At 40.1% G+C, this 21,532-nt stretch overlaps 2 protein-coding genes across 2 annotated transcripts in view; both read right to left on the reverse strand.

The window, feature by feature from the left end:
• LOC311060871 (GH3 domain-containing protein-like) overlaps positions 1–21,532 on the reverse strand; it is a 57,549-nt gene that overhangs the window by 9,228 nt on the left and 26,789 nt on the right. The gene's annotated exons all lie outside the window — the stretch shown is intronic.
• Positions 520–21,235, reverse strand: LOC311060062 (FERM domain-containing protein 1-like; the record flags this gene model as incomplete). Its single annotated transcript, XM_084078189.1, has 10 exons — positions 520–588; positions 1,271–1,293; positions 1,494–1,625; positions 2,450–2,629; positions 3,107–3,281; positions 3,838–3,906; positions 17,734–17,889; positions 19,254–19,365; positions 19,471–19,529; positions 21,161–21,235. 10 exons carry the CDS (start codon positions 21,233–21,235, stop codon positions 520–522), a joined length of 1,050 nt encoding a protein of 349 aa, XP_083934315.1.

The following is a 21,532-nucleotide window of genomic DNA, read 5'->3' on the forward strand; positions in this document are numbered from 1 at the left end:
ATTCCACTCTTAGTATATAACCATACTGATATCTGAACAACATGGATACTCAGGATACAACTGTGTGATGTTAGCATGCCAAGTGATAACCCTCTGCATTATTTGCAACAGAAAGGCCAGTGGAAACAAACTTTTTTTTTTTTTTTTTTTAACTTCAGCAAACTAGGAGGGGGAGGAGAAGAGGAGAGGAAGCTAGCATGGGGGGAGAACAGAGAGGAGAACTTGCATGGAGGAAACACATTACAAGATGTCAGAAACCTAAAGATAGATCGTTCCACAGAGAGCAGAGGAGATACAGAGTTCAGCCTGACACCCATCCATTCCATTCCATACCTTTTGCACACGACCAGTTCACACAGAGACAGACAGACAGATAAACGTATATAAATGTATTATTGATCCCTGTGGGAAATTGCAGGTGGCGTAGCAGCAACAGCAGTAAGCATGAGACACAGGATACACACAGGCAAGAGTAGAGAGACAAGAATAAGCTAAAATAAAATGATAAACAAACAGACCCTAGCCATCTTTACCATATTTCTTGTCCATGTGATATGGTCTGAGTTTATTCCATAAGTCTGCAGTGCTCTACGGAGTGCAAAACACACGTAGAGGACTGGTCCTGTCCATGCTGGTCCCTTTGTTTGAATTGATTTCATAGACTGATCAGCTGGTTGACACATTTTGGTCGTATACTCTATAACTACTTTATAATTGTTATATCAAACTGGACAGATATGAGGGCTGCTGGCTGTCATTTAAATTCCAGGGTGTATTTGTGTCTGCCCCTGATCATGGGTTCTTCTCTTCAACACCTAAAAAAAAGAACAGAAAATTACTCAAGTGAAACCACAGACCAGGTTTTGATTCCTAGGGTGGTCAAGAGAGGAGCTGGTTATTTTGTGAGTACAAGTAAAGAAAAAAGACAAATAACCACACACAGCATATAGATGATTTATCCACCTCCACCAAAACTGCCCTTTGTCAAGGTGCAAATGACACGTTTGGCTGAATTGTTGTGTGCAGTATTCCTGAGTCTACAGACTATAGAGTTAAACCAAAGACTGGAGATATGTAGACCATAGTCTGGAGGAATAAGATTATAGGGTAAGATAGACTGCTGGTATAAGGTTGTAGGTTTAGATCAGAGATTGGTGGTATAAGGTATAGGGTTAGATCATAGACTGGTGGTATAAAGTTATAGGGTAAGTCCATAGACTGGAGGTATGAGGGCACAGCACCTCACCAGCCTTGTAAATGTTGCGCTCACCTGTTTCATCTCCACGGTGATGTCTGATAAAGAAAGAAGACATAGACTAATGAACTTGTAATACACAAAAATAGGTTATATAATCACATGCACATCTTTACTTGTAAATGGTGCTGGCTGAAAAAGATTTCAGGGTAAAAAGCATAGAAATCCACACATAATCTCACATAGTACCTTATGAACTTGTACTAACACAAATAAACACGCTGTTTAATGAACGAACCTGCCCAACAAGATGGAGGCAGAAGCAGGGATCCATCAACACAAACGCCATGGCACAGCTCGGCAAGCCAGGACATCTCTTCTGGGTTGTCAACAAAAACCTCCTCTGGTTCATCCACGCATTGCTCAACCTCTAATCACAGATACAGAAAGACTGAATATTTCAAATATTATGCTTTTGTTTCTACAGTATATGCAACGAATGACGGTTGAATTGACACAATAATTAAAGGTACAGAGGTGCACTGACCAAAAAAGATATGAAAACATGAATTCTAATGCATTTAGTTTTGTGATAAGTATCCAATTTCTCCACAAGTCAGAACATAAAATGGCTTTTCCTTTTAGAGAGACAGAGTGCAGCTTTATTCGTCATATCACTATACTAACACTGTCAATTTAACATGTTGAATGGATCCAAAGATCATTAAAATCACTGTCAGAACAAGGATGAAGAATAGGAAAAAAAAGGACAGCAAAATATTTGGCAACAATCTGTTGACCATCACGTTCCACGTTCACATCCGAGTGGTAACCGGGAAGTTTCTGACTTCCAAGTAAGACAAACCAACATGAATAGTTGTCCAATCATGCTGAGATGTCATGTAAACACAAGGAGAACACACAGCGATCACAGCAAAACCTTTGATCAATCAATAACAGCATGCTTTTAGGCTTTCAAGCAGACTCTCTAGTTTCTGTTTCTGCATTAAATACAGTGGGATACGGTCAATTTGTTATACTGTAGATGTAATGAAAGCAGCTGAACTATTGGGCATCCATTTCGTTCTGATCTAAACCACTTGAATGTTCTGAGGTGGGAAGTTCCACGTGAGAAACGTACCAGTTCCCACTTGGCATGAAAGCACCATAATTGATGGAGCACTTTGAACCTACAGTAAATAAGCCACACGCCCCTGGATTTCACCTCACCTCTATACCTTCCGTTCGACTGACCTATCAAATGCTCCTCCTCTTCTCTGCGACAGTCCCTTCTCATTGCTGTGGGTAAGGCCATCACATCACTATGATCAGACTTAGACATGGAGGATGCAAGACTCTCCTCTGTGATGCTACGTAGCTTCCGTTTCAGGTCTGCCTGGTCACAGATATAGGCCTCTCTGTAGGACTGAGCAGCTGGAGAGAGAGAGAGAGAGAGAGAGAGAGAGAGAGAGAGAGAGAGAGAGAGAGAGAGAGAGAGAGAGAGAGAGAGAGAGAGAGACAGAGACAGAGACAGAGACAGAGACAGACAGACAGACAGACAGACAGACATCATTAACAAAGTATAAAATGTACTATTCACTGCCAATAAAGGATACTGAACTTAACTAAGGGAGATAATGACAGGTTATCCTCGGCCACATGCAAACACACACAAAGACAAAAATGAAAAATAATGCAAAATGTAAAAGAAATTTAAATTCAGGTAACAAATATAATTTGGTACCCAAACACCCCTGTATGAATGGACTTGAATGAGTAAAATAGCAGATCTGCGAGCTCACAACGAATCGCATCACTACATGTTGAGAGCTTGTAGATTGGCTATTTTCTATATTTGTCTTACGATGAAGTATATAGTATAGGGCCCAAGACCCTATGTAATTAATTCACCGTTTCTGTCTTCCAGGAGCTGTATGTGTCTGACGGTGTGTCTGGTGTTCATGTGGAAGCGGTGGCTGTCAGTCAGATGTCTCAGGATGTGTTTGGAGTGGAAGGCTGTGGAGGTGAAGTAGACCAGCTTGGGGAGACACAGAGAGCCTATGGCATGCACCTCAAACCTCCTGCCCTGGAGGAGAAGGAGGAGGAGAAGGAGGAGAGGAGGACGTTTTGGTTTCTGGAGTCAGTTCTCTGCCAGACTTCTTAATATGCCTCTTTTCAAATACAGAGGGTAGCCCAGAATCTTCCAGAATCCGTGAAGTTCTGTGATGTTTTTTTTTTGTTAACGTGATCAGCTATTTTAATCATTTTAGACCATTTTTAAAGTATAAGTTCTAGGTTCTGGGTTCCCGGAACACAGGGTTAGTACCACCTCTCGGGCAGGGCCTAAATTAGGCTCTGAGAAACGTATCTGAAACCAAGCAGTAGCGTATGGAAACAAATCCAGAACCTGTGAAATACATTTCATGGCACAGCACGGTTCACTTTGAGTAGTTCTTATAGTTGAAAAGAGCCAAAATATTGAAAATGATAAGAATGAGCCTGGTTTAGTCCTTTCTTTAATTTGATGTGTGTGTCTGTGCATGTGCATGTGCATGTGCATGTGCATGTGCATGTGCATGTGCATGTGCATGTGCATGTGCATGTGCATGTGCATGTGCATGTGCATGTGTTAGGCGGCATACCTGGAAGGTAATTTGGTCTATATCAGTCCAACAGAAATCATATAACCGAGATTGCTTTCCCTCCACCTCCTTCACACAGGTCAGGAAAGATAGGGGGGAAAAAGGTGACATGTTTACATTAAACATGGCAATGGCTCATGTATCAGTCCCACACTTTATTAACAATGCAAAATAACTCCCTTCAGCCGTACCACCCATAGCCAGTTCTCCATTAAAGACAGAGGTTCTTTACTCTGGAATACACACACATGCACCAACTCCTCATCTTCACTCAGTAATAAACATAGACTGAGGGCCAGCCTGATGAATCAAGCCTCTCCACTTGCTTCTACCATATAACGTAGCTTTCTGCACACACACACACACACACACACACACACACACACACACACACACACACACACACACACACACACACACACACACACACACACATTTGAAATATTTATTTATGTCCACATAAGAAGTACAGGATGTACAAAGGACATAAACACTGCCAGTGCAGTCAGATGAAGGAAAAACAGTTAGTTACAAAGCGCATGTTAGACCCTCCAGAAAAATGCGTTTATGCGATCGCAGAATTTACCGCATAATCAGCAAAATGGCGCATAATTATGCGGGGGTAACGTTTTTTCAAAAAGGCCGCATCGCATAATATGCGCATCGCATCGCATAATACGCACATCGCATAATATGCGATTCGCATCGCATATTTCCGCATATTTCGCAACTTTTAACATATTTCGCATTTTTCGCAACTTTTCGCATATTTTGCAACTTCCCGCAATTTCACCGCATAAAATTGCAAAAAAACCTGCATATTTCGTCGCAGAATCAAGGATTTTAGCCAGCATAATCAAGAGTTTTAGCCCGCATAATCAAGGATTTTTGCCCGCGTTTTTCTGGAGGGTCTAGCATGTAGAGCAGAGCAATGTTACATACAAAACAAAGGTAAACTCTCCCACTCTGGAGTGCTTGTTTGTAAGCAACTCTGATTGCCGAAACAAGGCACATTGTCCAAACAGTTTTCCACAAAATCATTGTGCACATCACTACATTAACGACGGTAGTTACGACGGGTGTGTTTAAGTTGTTATAAAAACAACATTAGCGTGTCATCGGTGCTTCACCTCCGTGTTCACACCACAATACACAGACACTTACACCCACACATTCAACTGCACACAAGGTATTTGTTGTTTGTCATGTCTTATGTTTGATTATTATGTTTAACTTGATTATTATGTTTAACTACTTGTTTGTTATTTTTTAGGTGAGAACCCTTTATAAGCCCTTAATGGGTTTCTTTTCTCACCTGCACTTATTTCTGTGTTGTTTTTAATAATGTTACCTTTGTAATGGTTTTTATTGTGCAAATAAATACATCAAAATCGAACTCTTACAGCACCCACCTGGTACACATGTATTCCTCTGGGCGCCAGTCCCAGAAGGATTGAGCTTTTCCTCTCTTTTTTCTCCTGTATGTGAATGACAGATTGAGACAATGAAAGCAAAATACTAAACATACACTGTCTACAATCTGCAGCTAATACATTATATAGCGGATGCAAAAGTCTGTACATACTGTACAGCAGTGGTTCTCAAACGTTTTCATGTCAAGGACCCCCAAAATGATATGTATTTGGCCGTGGACCCCCATCTGAAATTTTTGTTACAGGGACCCCCAATAGCCAAGATTTGAGTTACAAATATTCAAATTAAACGAATATATATACAAAGATTTGCACAAACTTTCAGAATTCTTCAAAAATAGCAGATCTACAAGCTCAATAGTGCGGCACTCGGTGCCGCACTATGAGCTTGTATATCTGCTCTTGTTTAATAGCCAAAGAATAAAAGGTTAAAGTGGTTAAAAGTGTTGCGACACATTTTGGTGGGGACCCCCTGGAACTCCCTCAAGGACCCCTGGGGGTCCCTGGACCCCACTTTGAGAACCATGCTGTACAGCTGTCTTTTTTATATATATATTTTTTTTATCTTTGTGTATATATGCTTTATTGCTAAATATTATGGTTTTAATTATAAGCGATATATACATATTCATAAACAATTAAAAAAGGGTGGGTTCGTTATTTGGGCGCTTTCCCCCTAAATTGTTTTTTCAAACACAGCTGGGTGAAGTGCATAGATTTTATTATACATTTTATTCCAGCAACGGGCTGGAAAAAAACGTGGAATAAAATGTGATGGGTAATATTAATAAAGCTTTTATTCCTGAGGTGGGGAAACATGTTTTCTGTGAAGTTTAAATAGTTTTACTGACCTTTACTGAAGGTCTGAACAGCCATAACAACGGTCACACCCAAAGTGTGTCCCTATCGAATCTCGTCTGTCTTCGTCACTTCCTGTTTCTTAATGCGATCTAATAATTATTGTTTTGTTTTTCCAATGTGTCACTTTAATGACAAAAGATCGTCTATTCTTTTTTAAATTAAAACAAAATAAATAAGTAATACACTTCAAAAATACAAATTGTTACGGTGATGTAATGTCAGATCATCATCATCACTAGTGGTGGGAAAAGTACTTTTTTACTCAAGTAAAAGTATCAATACTGCAATGAAGAAATATTCAGTGCAAGTAAGAGTCCGGTAATCAAAATTTACTTGCGTAAAAGTACAAAAGTATTGGCATCAAAATACCAAAAGTGATTAAAAAAACTATTTATAAAAAAATATAAAAATATTTTAAAAATACATTTTAAATGCACACGTGTTGTTAGCTTGTAAGATTAAATAAGGCTGAGGAATGTATGTTTTGTAACAATAATCAAAATCTAAAAAGTAAATTGGAAATAATCTGGTAAAATAAACTAAAAATTGTACTTAATAACTTGAGTAAAAGTACTCAAGTACTTGAGAAAAAAGTACCTAAGTACTTGAGTAAAAGTATTTGGGTACTTGAGTAAAAGTACTTGAGTACTTGAGTACTTAAGTACAAGTACTTAATTACTTTCCACCGCTACCTACCTGGCGTTAACTTTTTGACCGTTGCACAAACTGCGCATGCGCAGAGAGTTATATACAAAACGTCACAAGTTGTGACGTCTCGTTCAGAACAGCTGTCCAATGAAGCACAGGAATCGCTCGTTCGCGCAGGTCTCCAGATTTAAAAGCCTCAGCGCCGCGCCAAACTCTTCAGATGTGTTTGATCAAAGTCACAGTACAGGCAGACGCATCTCCTTGTTGCTCATCAGAACAACTAGGACAACATAACTACAGCGAACCAGAGGAATTACATCAGAGGATTCTACGCTTGTTTTTAGGTTTATCTTTCTAGGCTTTTAGGATTCTTTTAGGATTCTACTTTGTCCTTTTAGGCTTTTTCATCTCCATCACCAACTCCATCCTCCGTCATCTGACGTTCTTCAACTGGCTTTCAACAACCAACGTGAGTTTGATATTTGTTTAATATGCTCGGGGTTTAGGGGAAATGACATTTTAATGCTATTTATGCCGTTTAAAACACCTATTTGTTGACATGTTTGATTGTAGAGTGAGTTAACGTCGTGCCATTGTCATCATAATTCAAATTCATGCTTGTCAAAAGAAGCTAGACGTTGTGTTGTTTAAAAAAAAAAAAACGTTTTCTCAACGTTTCTTGTCTAAAGAACAGCGTGTTTGTAGATCTGTTAGCTTGTTGTGTTACCGTTGCTTGTCATCACATAGTCTTGGTTTTTAGCCTTATTGACACAAGACTGTCATATATTATATTATAATATGACCGATGACCGTCTTGATCCGAGGCTAGCTAGGTTGAAATGAGTTCCATTTCAAATCTATAGCTTGAGTTAACATCTTTAGAAGCTGTTGTCATCATGCTTAGAAGTAGCTTGTTATAGACGGGTGGTGGTGATTTAAAAAAAAAAACACACAAAAAAAAACCGTTACAACACGTTCTTTACAGATTAGGGGGAAATGTCATTTTAATATGACGTTGGTCTTTAGAAGCCCAAAAGAAGCTATTTTGTAGTGTTGTTGATACAAAAAAAAGCGTTACAAAACGTTCTTTGCTTGTGAAAAATGAAGGAAGTTCCCAATGGGCTGTAGTGACGGGTAGTGACGGGTAATGGCGGGGCGCATCCGGTGAATTACACTAAATGTAAACAGGAAGTAAACGAGGGTGAAAAAATGGCGTTCGGCCACAGACGGCATTAAAACACTTCTTTATTTAAAGATATGGATTATTACATTAAACTACTACCGCGTAGAGACAGGTAACATTTGGGGTGTGGGGTTAAGCACCTTTATTTTCAATTTGTACACGTTTGGAGTATCCGCGGGGTATAGTGCAGAAAGTCCATGTCTCCATGGGGCGTGAATCCTACAACTCTCGTAGATGAAAACGTCAGAATCATAAATACGTCTACGAGGGTTGTATACTACAGCTATAACAACCTTATCATGGGCTTGTAGATCTGTTCTTTTTTTTTGCACAGACGTTGTACTAGCAGTTCAAGATGGTTTCTCTCCACACAATGATATTTAATTCAGTGGTGGAAGAAACAGCTAGGCCTACTCACATTTGATTGACTTTAGTAAAAGTAGTAATGCCACAATGTAGAAATATTCTGTTGCAGCCAGTGGTGTAAAGTAACAAAGTACATTTACTCAAGTACTGTACAATTTTGAGGTATTTTGAGGTATTTTTTACTTTAATTGAGTATTTCCAATTTTGAATACTTTTACTTCTACTCCACTACATCTCAGAGGCAAATATTGCACGTTTACTCGACTACAATAATTTGAAAACTTTACTTACTTTGTAGATTTTGATTATTACATTACAAAAGATATATTAACCACTTCATCAGCCCTATATACATTTCGGCCATTTGAAAACTTACTTACTTCTAACCGAGTACTTCTACATTGCAGTAATGATACTTTTACTTAAGTAAAAAATGTGAGTACCTTTTCTACCACTATGTTTTGTAATCTTGTTTGAACTACATGTTTATTGTTCCCCCTCTCTCTCATACAGTATCTATCTAGGACCATGCCGTCTTGCTGTGTTAACCAGTGTCCTGAGGGCTCCTTGGGCCTGAAGAAGGAGTTGAAGGTTGTGGATGACAGGTAAATATACTCTCCAGCTTTTTGGAGTTTTATCCTTTTGACCAGTGGTTCTCAAAGTGGGGTCTGGGGACCCCCAGGGGTCATTGAGGGACTTCCAGCGGGACCTTGACAGATCTGTAACAAATGGAACCAAATGGACCCTTACGGGTCCATTTGGTTCCATTTGTACACACTCAGCGTTATTGTGGCCAGATCATGCTCACCAAACTGAGGCTCCTTGAAATTAAAAAGGTTTGACAACCACTGCTTTTGACAGATATGTAGAAATAATATATGGTCATCTATATGCATTATTGTTGTTAATAAAAACCTCAATATCAACAGCCTGCAGCAGTTGATGGCGGTGCAGCAGCTGAGAGCCAAGTACGGCATCAACATCAAGAGGGGGTTCAACGGAACCAAACAAACGGCAAAGACACCATCTACCAACACTGTGAGTCTATGGATAAACAAACCTTACTAACATGCATTGTCATTTACTTGAATGTGTCATTTTCTCACTGAGTCTTGTATGAGCATGTGACAAATACAACCTCTTGAATCTTGAGAAATCTAAGCACACTCACTCATCCCATCCCAGATTAAAGATCACATGTTTGTGCTTGAGTCTTAAAAGGCACATTCAATCAACTTGATTTATCATATTTTGTCCATTTGTCTTATGAAATCTAAAATGCTGTTTAATGTATTTTTCCTCAGGTGAAGGTTTTCGGAGTACAGCTGGCGAGCCTACCACAGTGTGAAACTGAACACGGTAGTGTACCAAGGTAAATGGAGACAGCTTGTTTAAAAAGCCACAAATAATGTCAGTTAATGTTTCTGTTCAAACGTTTTTTTTTGCTAATTTCATTTCATGTCTGTGCTTCCTCAGGTTTCTAGTCGATGCCTGTAAGATGCTTCTGCTTCACGTAGACACAGAGGGTCTGTTCAGGAAGGCAGGATCCATTGTTCGTCTGAAAGCACTCACGGTGAGTCTAGTTGATTTTAGTATTAGTAGTAGATGTTCTTTTCGTATTGCCATTTGTCCTGTGACCTTGACCCTGGGAGATGTCTAAATGACATGCTATCCAATCAGAGCTGGGCGATATGACTTTAAATCAATATCATGATTATTTCAAACTATAATTTTCTTAAACGGTGACATTTGCAGATCTACCAGCTCTGCTATTTTCACTATTTTTGCATCTCCTACCATTGTACAACGACATACTGTATAATACAGGGTTTGAGTGGTTAATCATATAAATCGATTTAGTCTGTTAGACTATTTCATGTTGATTCAAAAACTAATCATAAAAACTGTCCAGATTAAGTCTGTTACCGTTCTAAATATCGGTTTCGATGAATTGCCCAGCCCTATATCCAATGCACATATGTGTATAAATGAAGTCTAACACAATGTTTCATTGTTTCTTCAGGCCAAGCTGGATGCAGGTGAGCAGTGTGTGTCCACGGCTCTTCCCTGTGATGTGGCCGGCCTGGTGAAGCAATTCTTCAGAGAGCTGCCAGAACCCATTCTGCCCACAGAGCTGCATGACGCGTTTCTAAAAGCCCAGCAGCTGAATGATGAGGAGGAACGCACCGCTGCAACATTGCTGCTGTCCTGCGCTCTGCCTCACAGAAACCGCTGTGTACTGCGCTACTTCTTCGACTTCCTCCAGAAGGTGTCCCAGAGGTAATATTAGACTGATGAAAGTGTGTTCACCAGCTTTTTTAATTAATGAATTATTTTACATGGCTTAATCTTATATTAAAAGACTGTTAAAAATATGTCCACACATCCCATCTCCATAACATGTATTTTTATTTGACATAACATGTATCTTTATTTGCTAATGTTTCATCCGTCTGATCTTCAAGAACAGACTGTTTTCTGATCTTGAAGACGGAGGGCAGACAGCCAAAACTTGATCAAATAAACATGAGTTTATATGGAACTGGACTCATTCTTACATGACTTGTATAGACCATATACATCCCGTACTGTTAACATTGCCCTCACACCTGGTCTGACCCAATTGTCACTGTTGCCTTTATGCATATTTACCTTTTTATATCTTACTATTCTTTCAGATTTTGCTTATATTTTCTTCTATGTGAGATCAATGCACCCAATGAATCAAATTCCCAATGAATGGATTCCAATTCTAATTGTACTCTGTGATTGTTGTTTGTGCCTACCCTAGGAGAGCAGAGAATAAGATGGATAGCAGCAACCTGTCTGTCGTCTTCACGCCTAACTTCCTTCAATCTGTAGAGGGAACTGCCAAGATGAAGGCCAGCACAGAGAAGCGGCTGAAGTTGCAGAGAGCAGTCATCCACTGCTTCATTGACAACGCTCAGGACCTTGGTATGGCTCTAGACTTCACAGTTCATTTCTAATCTATGCCATTAATTTGGACAACAACCACTTACACCCAATATACTCCCCCCTGTCGATCAACTAATCAATGACTTTTTGTACTGGTTTGTGTGATAGGTGTGTCAGCCCTAGAGCAGAGAGAGGAGTCACCAGGACAGGGAGAGGAGAGACCTGTATTGAAGAAGAGAGTTGCAAAGTGGATCCAAAGTCGGATCCTTGCGATTCGCAAGACATGGAGCTGCTGTCGGAGCCACCAGGTACCCCTTGGGGACATTTTCTTTTGCATCATACTGCTGTGTTGTGTAAAATTGTTTATGAGCAACAAGCCCAATAATCCTGTTTCTTCTGAGTGAACTTGATCATCCTCTCAAGAACTGAAACAGAATTAACATGATATTGCACTTGTTTAATATCTGTTGAGGCCCTTTTTAAGAACACGACTAACAAAAATGTTATCTCTCAATCTACTCAGGAGAGCACCAGCAGTTTCCGCACCACCGAAGACTAGGACTTCAGGCTGGCTTTCCTGCGCAAGGGAAAATAGTCCAAGAGTGAGTATCCATAAAGAACGGCTTTGATGGAATTATAGCAGTGGTTCTCAAACTTTTAATGTCAAGGATCCTCACATGAATTGATCTTGACCGTGTGAATCAAGATCATTTCACATTCACTCCAGTGTCAACAAAGGGCTGCAACTATCAATTATTTTCTTAAAGATCACCTTTTTTTTCATCAATTACAGTAGTTTAATTAACTGTTGCAACCCTACATCAACCTATTGTGTGATCCTTTGTTTTTAACCGACCTGAAATGTGTTTTCTCTTCCCTCTAGAACAAAGAGGTGGCAGGCTGGAGAGCAGAGCAGTCAGCAGACCTGGGCTGGAGGAAGAGTGAGTGAAGCCTGCAGGAGCTGGACATGTTGCTGGAGCAGCTGGTCTCCCTCAGCCTGGTGCCTCGACATCAGGCGAGCCACCGAACAGCAGCAGTACACCACCACAGTCTTGGTTGGTTCCGGCCTAGACGAGACTCTAAAGTGCCAATCCGGGCAAAAAGGCAGGTGATTGCCCTGTTTAAGGACACTTGACAATTGTAGGAACCTCCAGACTGACACGTCGGTCTGGAGAGACTGTGTGGTTTCCAGTTGAATGCTTTTCGTCAATGCTGGTGTCACAGGAGAGATCTGGGCATAACTTATGTATAGCCTTTGGGAATATAGGCTGTGCCTGTAATTTATTTTATTTTATCTAGCCTATGTATAGCCTTTGGGAATATAGGCTGTGCCTGTAATTTATTTTATTTTATCTAGCCTATGTATAGCCTTTGGGAATATAGGCTGTGCCTGTACTTTATTTTATTTTATCTAGCCTATGTATAGCCTTTGGGAATATAGGCTGTGCCTGTAATTTATTTTATTTTATCTAGCCTATGTATAGCCTTTGGGAATATAGGCTGTGCCTGTAATTTATTTTATTTTATCTAGCCTATGTATAGCCTTTGGGAATATAGGCTGTGCCTGTAATTTATTTTATTTTATCTAGCCTATGTATAGCCTTTGGGAATATAGGCTGTGCCTGTAATTTATTTTATTTTATCTAGCCTATGTATAGCCTTTGGGAATATAGGCTGTGCCTGTAATTTATTTTATCTAGCCTATGTATAGCCTTTGGGAATATAGGCTGTGCCTGTAATTTATTTTATTTTATCTAGCCTATGTATAGCCTTTGGGAATATAGGCTGTGCCTGTAATTTTATTTATTTTATCTAGCCTATGTATAGCCTTTGGGAATATAGGCTGTGCCTGTAATTTTATTTATTTTATCTAGCCTATGTATAGCCTTTGGGAATATAGGCTGTGCCTGTAATTTTATTTATTTTTATCTAGCCTATATGTATAGCGAGAGAAATGTTTGGCCTCGTGTAACATCCTTCGACACGGGTGTATGTTTGTGGAACAAACTTTTACTAGTCGGTGTGGCTCGCTTTTAGCCAAGATCCGAGTAGGATTAGGGGCTTCTACAAACCGCAAGAGCAGGGAACACTCCACCCAGAGCCCTGAAACCTCTACGGCAACAGTCGAGGTAACAGCCTGGATTAGGGGCTTCTTTCAACCGCAAGAGCAGGGAACACTCCACCCAGAGCCCTGAAACCTCTACGGCAACAGTCGAGGTAACAGCCTGGATTAGGGGCTTCTTTCAACCGCAAGAGCAGGGAACACTCCACCCAGAGCCCTGAAACCTCTACGGCAACAGTCGAGGTAACAGCCTGGATTAGGGGCTTCTTTCAACCGCAAGAGCAGGGAACACTCCTGACAGAGCCCTGAAACCTCTACGGCAACAGTCGAGGTAACAGCCTGGATTAGGGGCTTCTTTCAACCGCAAGAGCAGGGAACACTCCACACAGAGCCCTGAAACCTCTACGGCAACAGTCTCCTGCAAGATGGCGGCAGGAGTTGGGCGCGGGGCTGCCAGCTTCTCTGGCCGTACTAAGCCTGAAGTGTAATTAAATAGAGTTTTGCTTAAAAGTAATCCAAAAGTAACTGAAAGGGATTACGTTACTGACTACATTTTTTAGCAAGTAACTTGTAACTGTAGGGGATTCCTTTTTAAAAGTAACCCTCCCAACCCTGTCCATTATTTATAGGGCATTTGAGCCACAGACCAGCATTTGATGAGATTTAGACTCTCAGACCCAAAACTTAGACATTTCCAAACTCTGTCTATCTCAGACACTACTAGCAATGTTTACATTGTGCGGCAGTAAATAGTGATGTATAATGCAAAGTTACTAGGTGACATTTTCAATTTCCGATCCTTGATTGGAGGATATATCACCATATACTGTACCTTTATACATTAGCATATATTTTGAACTGTACATTATTTATTTGACACAATTTCCCCAGCTTTTGACCACACATACACACATATACCGAGATGCACGTGCGTGCGCATACACGCGCGCATACCAAATTGTGTTGAAACAATGAACATGTAACCTACAGCCATGATTGGGGAGCACAGTGCTTGATCTTGGGAGGATCATTATCATTTTCTTTTCAAGAATCGTTTCAATTTTTTTTCTCTCTCCAAATGTGAATCATACATTTTTGAATCGTCTAATGTTCAATTGTACAGTCTTGAATCAATCAATTTGTCTCAAATGTACAGTCTTCAATCAGTTTGCAATCAATTATTTGTTTCAAATGTAGTCTTGAATCAATCAATTTGTAATCAATTATTTGTCTCAAATGTACAGTCTTGAATCAGCCAATTTGTAATCAATTAGTAATCAATTATTTATTTGAAATGTACAGTCTTGAATCAGTCAATTTGTAATCAATTCTTTCTGTGTGTGTGTGTGTGTGTGTGTGTGTGTGTGTATATAGTTTAAAAAATGTTATATATTGTTCTTTCATTAAATGTCTTAAATTCTTTCAAATGTTGGAGTCGTAGTGAATTTATTCACAATGTAAGGTAAATAGCACATTTTCCCTGTGCTGTTATGTTAGAAGTAGTGCAATTATTAACTATGGTCGAAGAAAATTGACATGGTGACCAATGTGCCCCCATTTGGAACGATCAAAATTAAATGGTATAATGTATAATGGGAACCATAGCTGAATGGGGAAATTATTTTCGCTAAACATCATGAATCCTGGCGTCCCTATTCTGGCCATGTCATAATAGGCGAACTACTGTGAAATGCTGTGAGCTTGTAGATCAGCTGTTTTCTGCGAAGAGATTTGGTTGTAGAGATAAGAAATGAGGGAACCAAGTACAGACCCATGGGGGACCTCTGTCAACAAAGTACATAGGATTTAAGTGATTCGATAATAGAGCAGTAGACAATGACTCTCTAAGATATGTAATATCCTCTAATGAGCAGCAGAGGGCACACATGTGCTATATTTGTGCTATATATCTTTTACAGCTCTTATCAGAGCTGTAATTAACCACTTAAACCCCATATGGTTTTGTGGGGATAATCTGAGTTCCCAGAAGTTCTTGCAATTATGGGTAAGGATTTTGCTGAAAATAGCAGATCGATAAGGTCACAACACGTGAGCATCTCAATCTATTATTTTCTGGGGTGGAGTTTTTAAGAGGTTAAGGATTGTATATAGTCATATTCAGTTACCTAACCTTTATATTGGAATTTACAACTCCAATATAAACTCCATGTTTGCTCTCATATCTAAAATGTGGCCTACTTTTTATTAGTTTTACATTTTTTGCTAAATGCATTCGTGGTGATTTCAAATGTAATGCATCACAATTCATCATTGTTGCATACTGTAGGCCTACAACAACCTTGTTAAAAAGGGTAAAGAAAAGAAAAGTGCGAATCCCTTCCATAGGAAGTCTTTTATATCGTGACTCAAAACAATGCAATTTGAATCTTCAAATATGATTATTACAGTAAATGCTCTTCTTCTTAGAGCACAGACTGCATTGGTTTATAACGGAGATAACTCACAGTACTCTGTGCTTTGTTCTGTGATGGAGTTGGCTCTTCAGTGGGACGTGGAGTTTATTTCAAACACAGGGGTGGGTGAAGTACATACATTTTATTATACATCTTATTCCATTTTATGCTCAGCTAGCTGGTGTTCCAATAGGAACAGCGACTAAAGTGACACCTGCATTTCCAGATGGGAAAAACATCAGTTGGAAAAAAGTGATTTGGCCAGATGAGCCATATTCTCCACAAGGTGTGTGGCACACACCAAGAGAACGGCACAGGCCTGATTGCTTTGCCCCAGCAGTGAGGGGGCCCAGAGCTGTCGGGGCGTTTTCCTGGCATGGTTTGAGACGGATACAGTCTTGCATGGTTTGGGTCCACTTCAGTTGAGGCTGACATGATGAAAGAACGTATTCTCCATCAGAGGGAGTCCTTTGATTATTTAATCCAGGACTGAGGGGGGCGTAATTGGCTCTATGCACAGCAGCCATATTGTAAATAAATTGGGCCAATGATTCTAACGAAGGCTCTGTTCCATTTAGTGTAGCACAATGGTTCTCAAACGTTTTAATTTCAAGGACCATAGATAACTCTGAGAGTGTACAAATGTACACTCTCAGAGTTACAGACCCATAGGGAGCCATTTCGAACCCCCTCAAGGACACATTGAGACCCACTAGTGTAGCAGAGTGTTTCCAGCGAGCCAACAAGCACAATATCAGACTCTGTTTGAATGGAACAGAGCCTTCATTAGTATCATTGTTAAGACCTGTTAAGGAAGTAAGAAAGGGGCCCAATTTGTTTCCAATATGGCTGCTGTGCATAGAGCCTATTCCACTGGCCGTTCCCTGGCTCTTTAGCACCACGGAGAGCTCCTATTCCCAGTTAGAGGTTATACTAGTGTCAGCACCACTACAGCTACAGGTATTTGATGTATGGATGGACTGAGCTGTTGATGCAGGTACAACTTTGTTTAACCACTATTGCTATTGTTTTTGATGCAGATGGAACAAGGCCAAAATGTTTGTGTATCTAGTGCACTGGTTTTCAACCCTTTTCATATCAAGGTCCATTATTTATTGGGCATTTGAGCCACAGACCAGCATTTGATGAGATTTAGACTCTCAGACCCAAAACTTAGAATGTTTTGCTTTTGTTGGATAAGATGTTGTCCTCAATTCCATGCTGTATTGTAGACTAGGTCAGTTTTCCAAAAATCGTAACCCCGAAGGCAAATCGTGTTTTTTAGGGGTATTAAGGTGTGCTGAATGCAAATCTGATGTGTGCCAAGCTCAAAAATGGCCGCTAAGCCCTCAATATGGACCATTTAAAGATGGCGGCCACCAAGCAGTTTCCTCACACTTGATTTCAAATCAAAATATTTAATTGGATTCCTCATAAATGAAAGAAAATCAATCAATCAAGTTTCTACCTAAAAACCATGTGTGCCATAAATTAACACAATTTACCTTCAGCACTTTAAATAAGCACATTTTCTGAAATCCTGCCTAGTCTATTGATGTTGGCACCAATAGGCTTCTTATTAGACTTCTTATTAAGCAATGCAGATGTTTAACAATAATTTAACTCTTAAGAGCGTAAAATGAAACCAAATGGACCCGTGAGGGTCCATTTGGTTTCATTTTACGCTCTTAAGAGTTAAAGATCTATAAGGGTCCATTTGGTTACCAACTCTCCATCATTTAGCTGGGGACCACCTGGAACCCCTCTAAGACCACTGGCGGTCCCCGGGACCACTGGTTGAGACGATAATATTGGTGTACAGCATGTCTGGCTTATAAATAAACAGTCCAGCATGCCCGCATTATAGCACACCTAATCAAGCCCTCATAGGAACATGTAATTTAAATCACTCTTTGATTCTTTTTATTCTTTTCTATTGTTATATTTCCTGTGATCATACAGTAGAGGGCAAAGTAACTCCCTGTAAATGACAGTGTGATAGTTATTCCTCACCTGTCTCATTCTGTAGAAGGTGACTGGCCCGTCCTGCAGGCCGGTGGCATATTTGATAAACCGTAGGACGGCCTGTCCCGGGGACAGACCTCTCAGCTCTCTGTGCAGCGCTGGGCTGTGTCGGAGGACAAAGTCACGGCCGCGACGCTTGACCAACTGGAGACGCACAAAAAAAAAACACACACACACACACGCTTGTCATGTTACTGAGTGATTCATCTGAGCGATAAACTATGTGATGGACTAGAACAAATCTAAGATCTAAACCAGGGATCTTCAACATGGGGTCCGGGACCCCTAGGGGGTCCTCAGAGTTACTACAGGGGGTCCGCCAAATCTATTTTTTTTTACCTTAACCACTTGAACCGTAGCATCCCTTTTCTGAGGAGAACTTTAGCCAAAAACAGCAGATCTACAAGCTCACAACGCCTCGCGCTGCGAGGCGTTGTGAGCTTGTAGATCGGCTATTTTTGGCAAAGAGGTGTAGGTGTAGAGGTTTCATCTGAAACACAATTTTATACAATATAGAGGGGGTCCCTGCTTCATCTGTCTCTCAGCTAGGGGGTCCTTGGCCTGAAAAGGTTGAAGACCCCTGATCTAAACAAATCCTTTTAATCCAATTTACTTCTCCTATAGAGATATATAAAATAAAGTATTTTTCAAAAAACATTAAGATTGTGTGCAGGTCCTTTAAAGCTACGATCCAGGCTTACTTTAATGAAAAATCATTATTTTAACCAACCTGCATGGTAGAGTACATGAAAACAATATAACTGCTAACACATTTGCACAGTGGTTGGAGGTGGTCGGACATGGTTGCTTTTTTGTGTTATCCTTTCAGCCTTAACCCATTAAGACCTGAAGCCGATTCTACAAAATGTCTTCTAAATCCCAACAGTTTTCTGGAAAAAAAACGTATGTTTCTATATCAGTGGTGCTCACACTTCTTCACGTCAAGGACCCCCAAAATGATGTGTATTTGGCCGCCGACCCCCATCTCAAAATGTTTAGTTCCAGGGACCCCCCAAGAAGCAAAGAATAGAGTTAAAAAGGTTCGCTTTAAACAATATATGTTCAAAGATATGCCCACATTTTCACGATTTTTCAAAAAATAGCTGATCTACAAGCTCATGAGCTTGTAGATCTGCTATTTTTGAATAGCCAAAAGTGTAAAATAAAGTTTTTTAGCTCAAAAGAAAAAGTGACTTAATGGGTTAATGTCTGACTGTACCTCGTGCTGTTGACATTTCTCACTAATAAAGTTATTCAATCAATCAATCAAAATCTTTCTCCATCAGGAGAAGGAGACAACGCACATAAAACTTAGTTTGTAGATTTTACATTTTAAATGACACAGAGACACACACCCAAGACGGGAAGTAATCTTCAGGAAGAAAGTATTGTCTATGTATCTGGCTCCCCTCTTTCCCTCCTCCTCCTCCTCCTCCTCGTCTCTCCTCCTCTTCATCTCCCCTCTCCTCCTCTCCTATCTGTCTCTGCTCCAGGTCTCCCAGGTCTGCTTGCAGAGCAGCGGCTGCCAACTGGAAGAACAGCGCTTCTTGGTGGTGACCGCGGGAACGAAGCACTTTCTGTCTCATCTCGGTGTAATACAGCTGATGTTCCCTGCTGCTCCTGCAACAATAAAATGGCATACATTATATGAACTATGTCTATATTAGTATAGCTTTCTACACATTTGGAGAAATGTCTTTAAGAGAAAAAACAAGAAAAACTCACGAAATGAGTCGCTCGCTCTCTACAAAGTACTGCACCCTCAGAAACAAGACAAACGGTCCCTGTAAATATTAAACATAACAAGAACCAGATATCAAAACTCTATTTCATTACTCTTTTGAGAGAGAATTATAGTAGTGTATTAGAAACTATTCATATAGCCTACTACTTTATAACTTTGTATAATATAGATTTATTAACATAACTGACAGTAACATTGAGCACCAAGTTAATGTTAACAAGTAAACCTTGAATGACTAAAGATGCAAAGCCTCAGTTCAACAATCAGCATTAAGTGGTTTAGTCCCGACTCACTGTGAAAGATCCTCTCTTCCATTCGTTGCCAAAATACTTCCTCAGCTTTTGTTCCAAATCAATAAACAGATATTCGTCATCTGTGCAGACAACAGATAGGTAAACAAACAAATGGGGTGAGCAAAACAGCTGTACTTTCATTGACTGTCAGAGATGACCATAATTTGTTAAATCAATTAAGCCTTAATTCATACTCTGTTTAACTCAAGCTTTGTAGAAGCAAGGGCTTACTGTTTATTTACTTACAATTATGGCCAGTGAGTGGAATCAATCGTGTGTGTGTGTGTGTGTGTGTGTGTGTGTGTGTGTGTGTGTGTGTGTGTGTGTGTGTGTGTGTGTGTGTGTGTGTGTGTGTGTGTGTGTGTGTGTGTGTGTGTGTGTGTGTGTGTGTGCGTGCGTGCGTGCGTGCGTGCGTGCGTGCGTGCGTTGTGTGCCTGCGTGCGTTTGTAGACACATTTTATTTGTCTATTTTGTATTCATAGGCTGAGGTCGAAAATCACATTAAAAAGGGTATATGTAGGTGAATGTACTTCTCAGGCATAGGCTATTGCTGTTATCACTGTAAACGTTTCCTCCCATGTGAAAACATCTCAACACTGCAGTAATAGCTTCTCCCCAGTTCTGCATTCCATACTAAATGAATTCAAAACATTTACTACGAACCCCCCCACACACACAGAGAAAGGCACAGGCCCACACTCCTCTGTAGGCCTCTAAAATAATATTAATTATAATTCCTATTGATTCTATAGTCATGTGAAGCATGCAGTAAAAGAGCTATATATTGTGTAAATAATAATCATAATCGTTTGACATAAACCCACCTCTGAGAAGAGCCAGACCAAACAGATGGAGATCTTCGATGCCAAGCAGCTCTGACACACGACTCAATGTCTCCTGGCCTGTAGCTTTCACCTACAGTACACACACACACACACACACACACACACACACACACACACACACACACACACACACACACACACACACACACACACACACACACACACACACACACACACACACACACACACACACACACACACACACACACACAGACAGAGGGGGAGGAAATACAATTAGTTGCTGTACTTGAGTAACAGTTTTAAGGATCTGTAGGCTACTTTACTTGAGAATGTATTTCCCTTAAATTTCCCTTTGACTTGCACTTACATAGAGATTAGAATACACATAATTCTTAAACAAACAATCATTGCAAATCATTGCTACAGAACAAACGCTCTGTAGCAATGATTACTATCAGAATATAGCACTTTAACCTTTTTAACCAAAAAATATCACTTACCCTACCTTTAATAAAAAATGTACATGATCCTAACTTAATTTGTATTATATTAAGCAGGTGAAACTCTCCTACCTTGACAGTGAGGTTCAGTTGCTCCTTGTTGGCTAGCAAGATGCACAGCCGTCGCTCCCGTCTTCTCCTCTTCATCATGTAAAACTCACAGAAGTCACGGCCACTTCTTTCTGGGTACTTTGTATTTTATTTATACTTCCTGTACGTCTCTACCTGCTCATTCCTTTCTTATCGTTCACTATTGAGGCTTAAATGTGTCTCTTTACTCCTGTCCTGTGTTTGGTACTGCAGTGCTGTTATGATGACTGGATCTATCCATCCATCCATCTAACAGCACTCTCCTCCCCTCTGTCACTTTTCAATTATACTTGCTGTCCTCCTGTATCACTCCCACCATGCTCCCATCCTCCCTCTCTCCATAACCCATTAAAT

The sequence above is a fragment of the Gymnoscopelus microlampas genome (assembly GCF_963454915.1).
Source record: "Gymnoscopelus microlampas genome assembly, chromosome: 14".
Classification (NCBI taxonomy): Eukaryota; Metazoa; Chordata; class Actinopteri; order Myctophiformes; family Myctophidae; genus Gymnoscopelus; species Gymnoscopelus microlampas.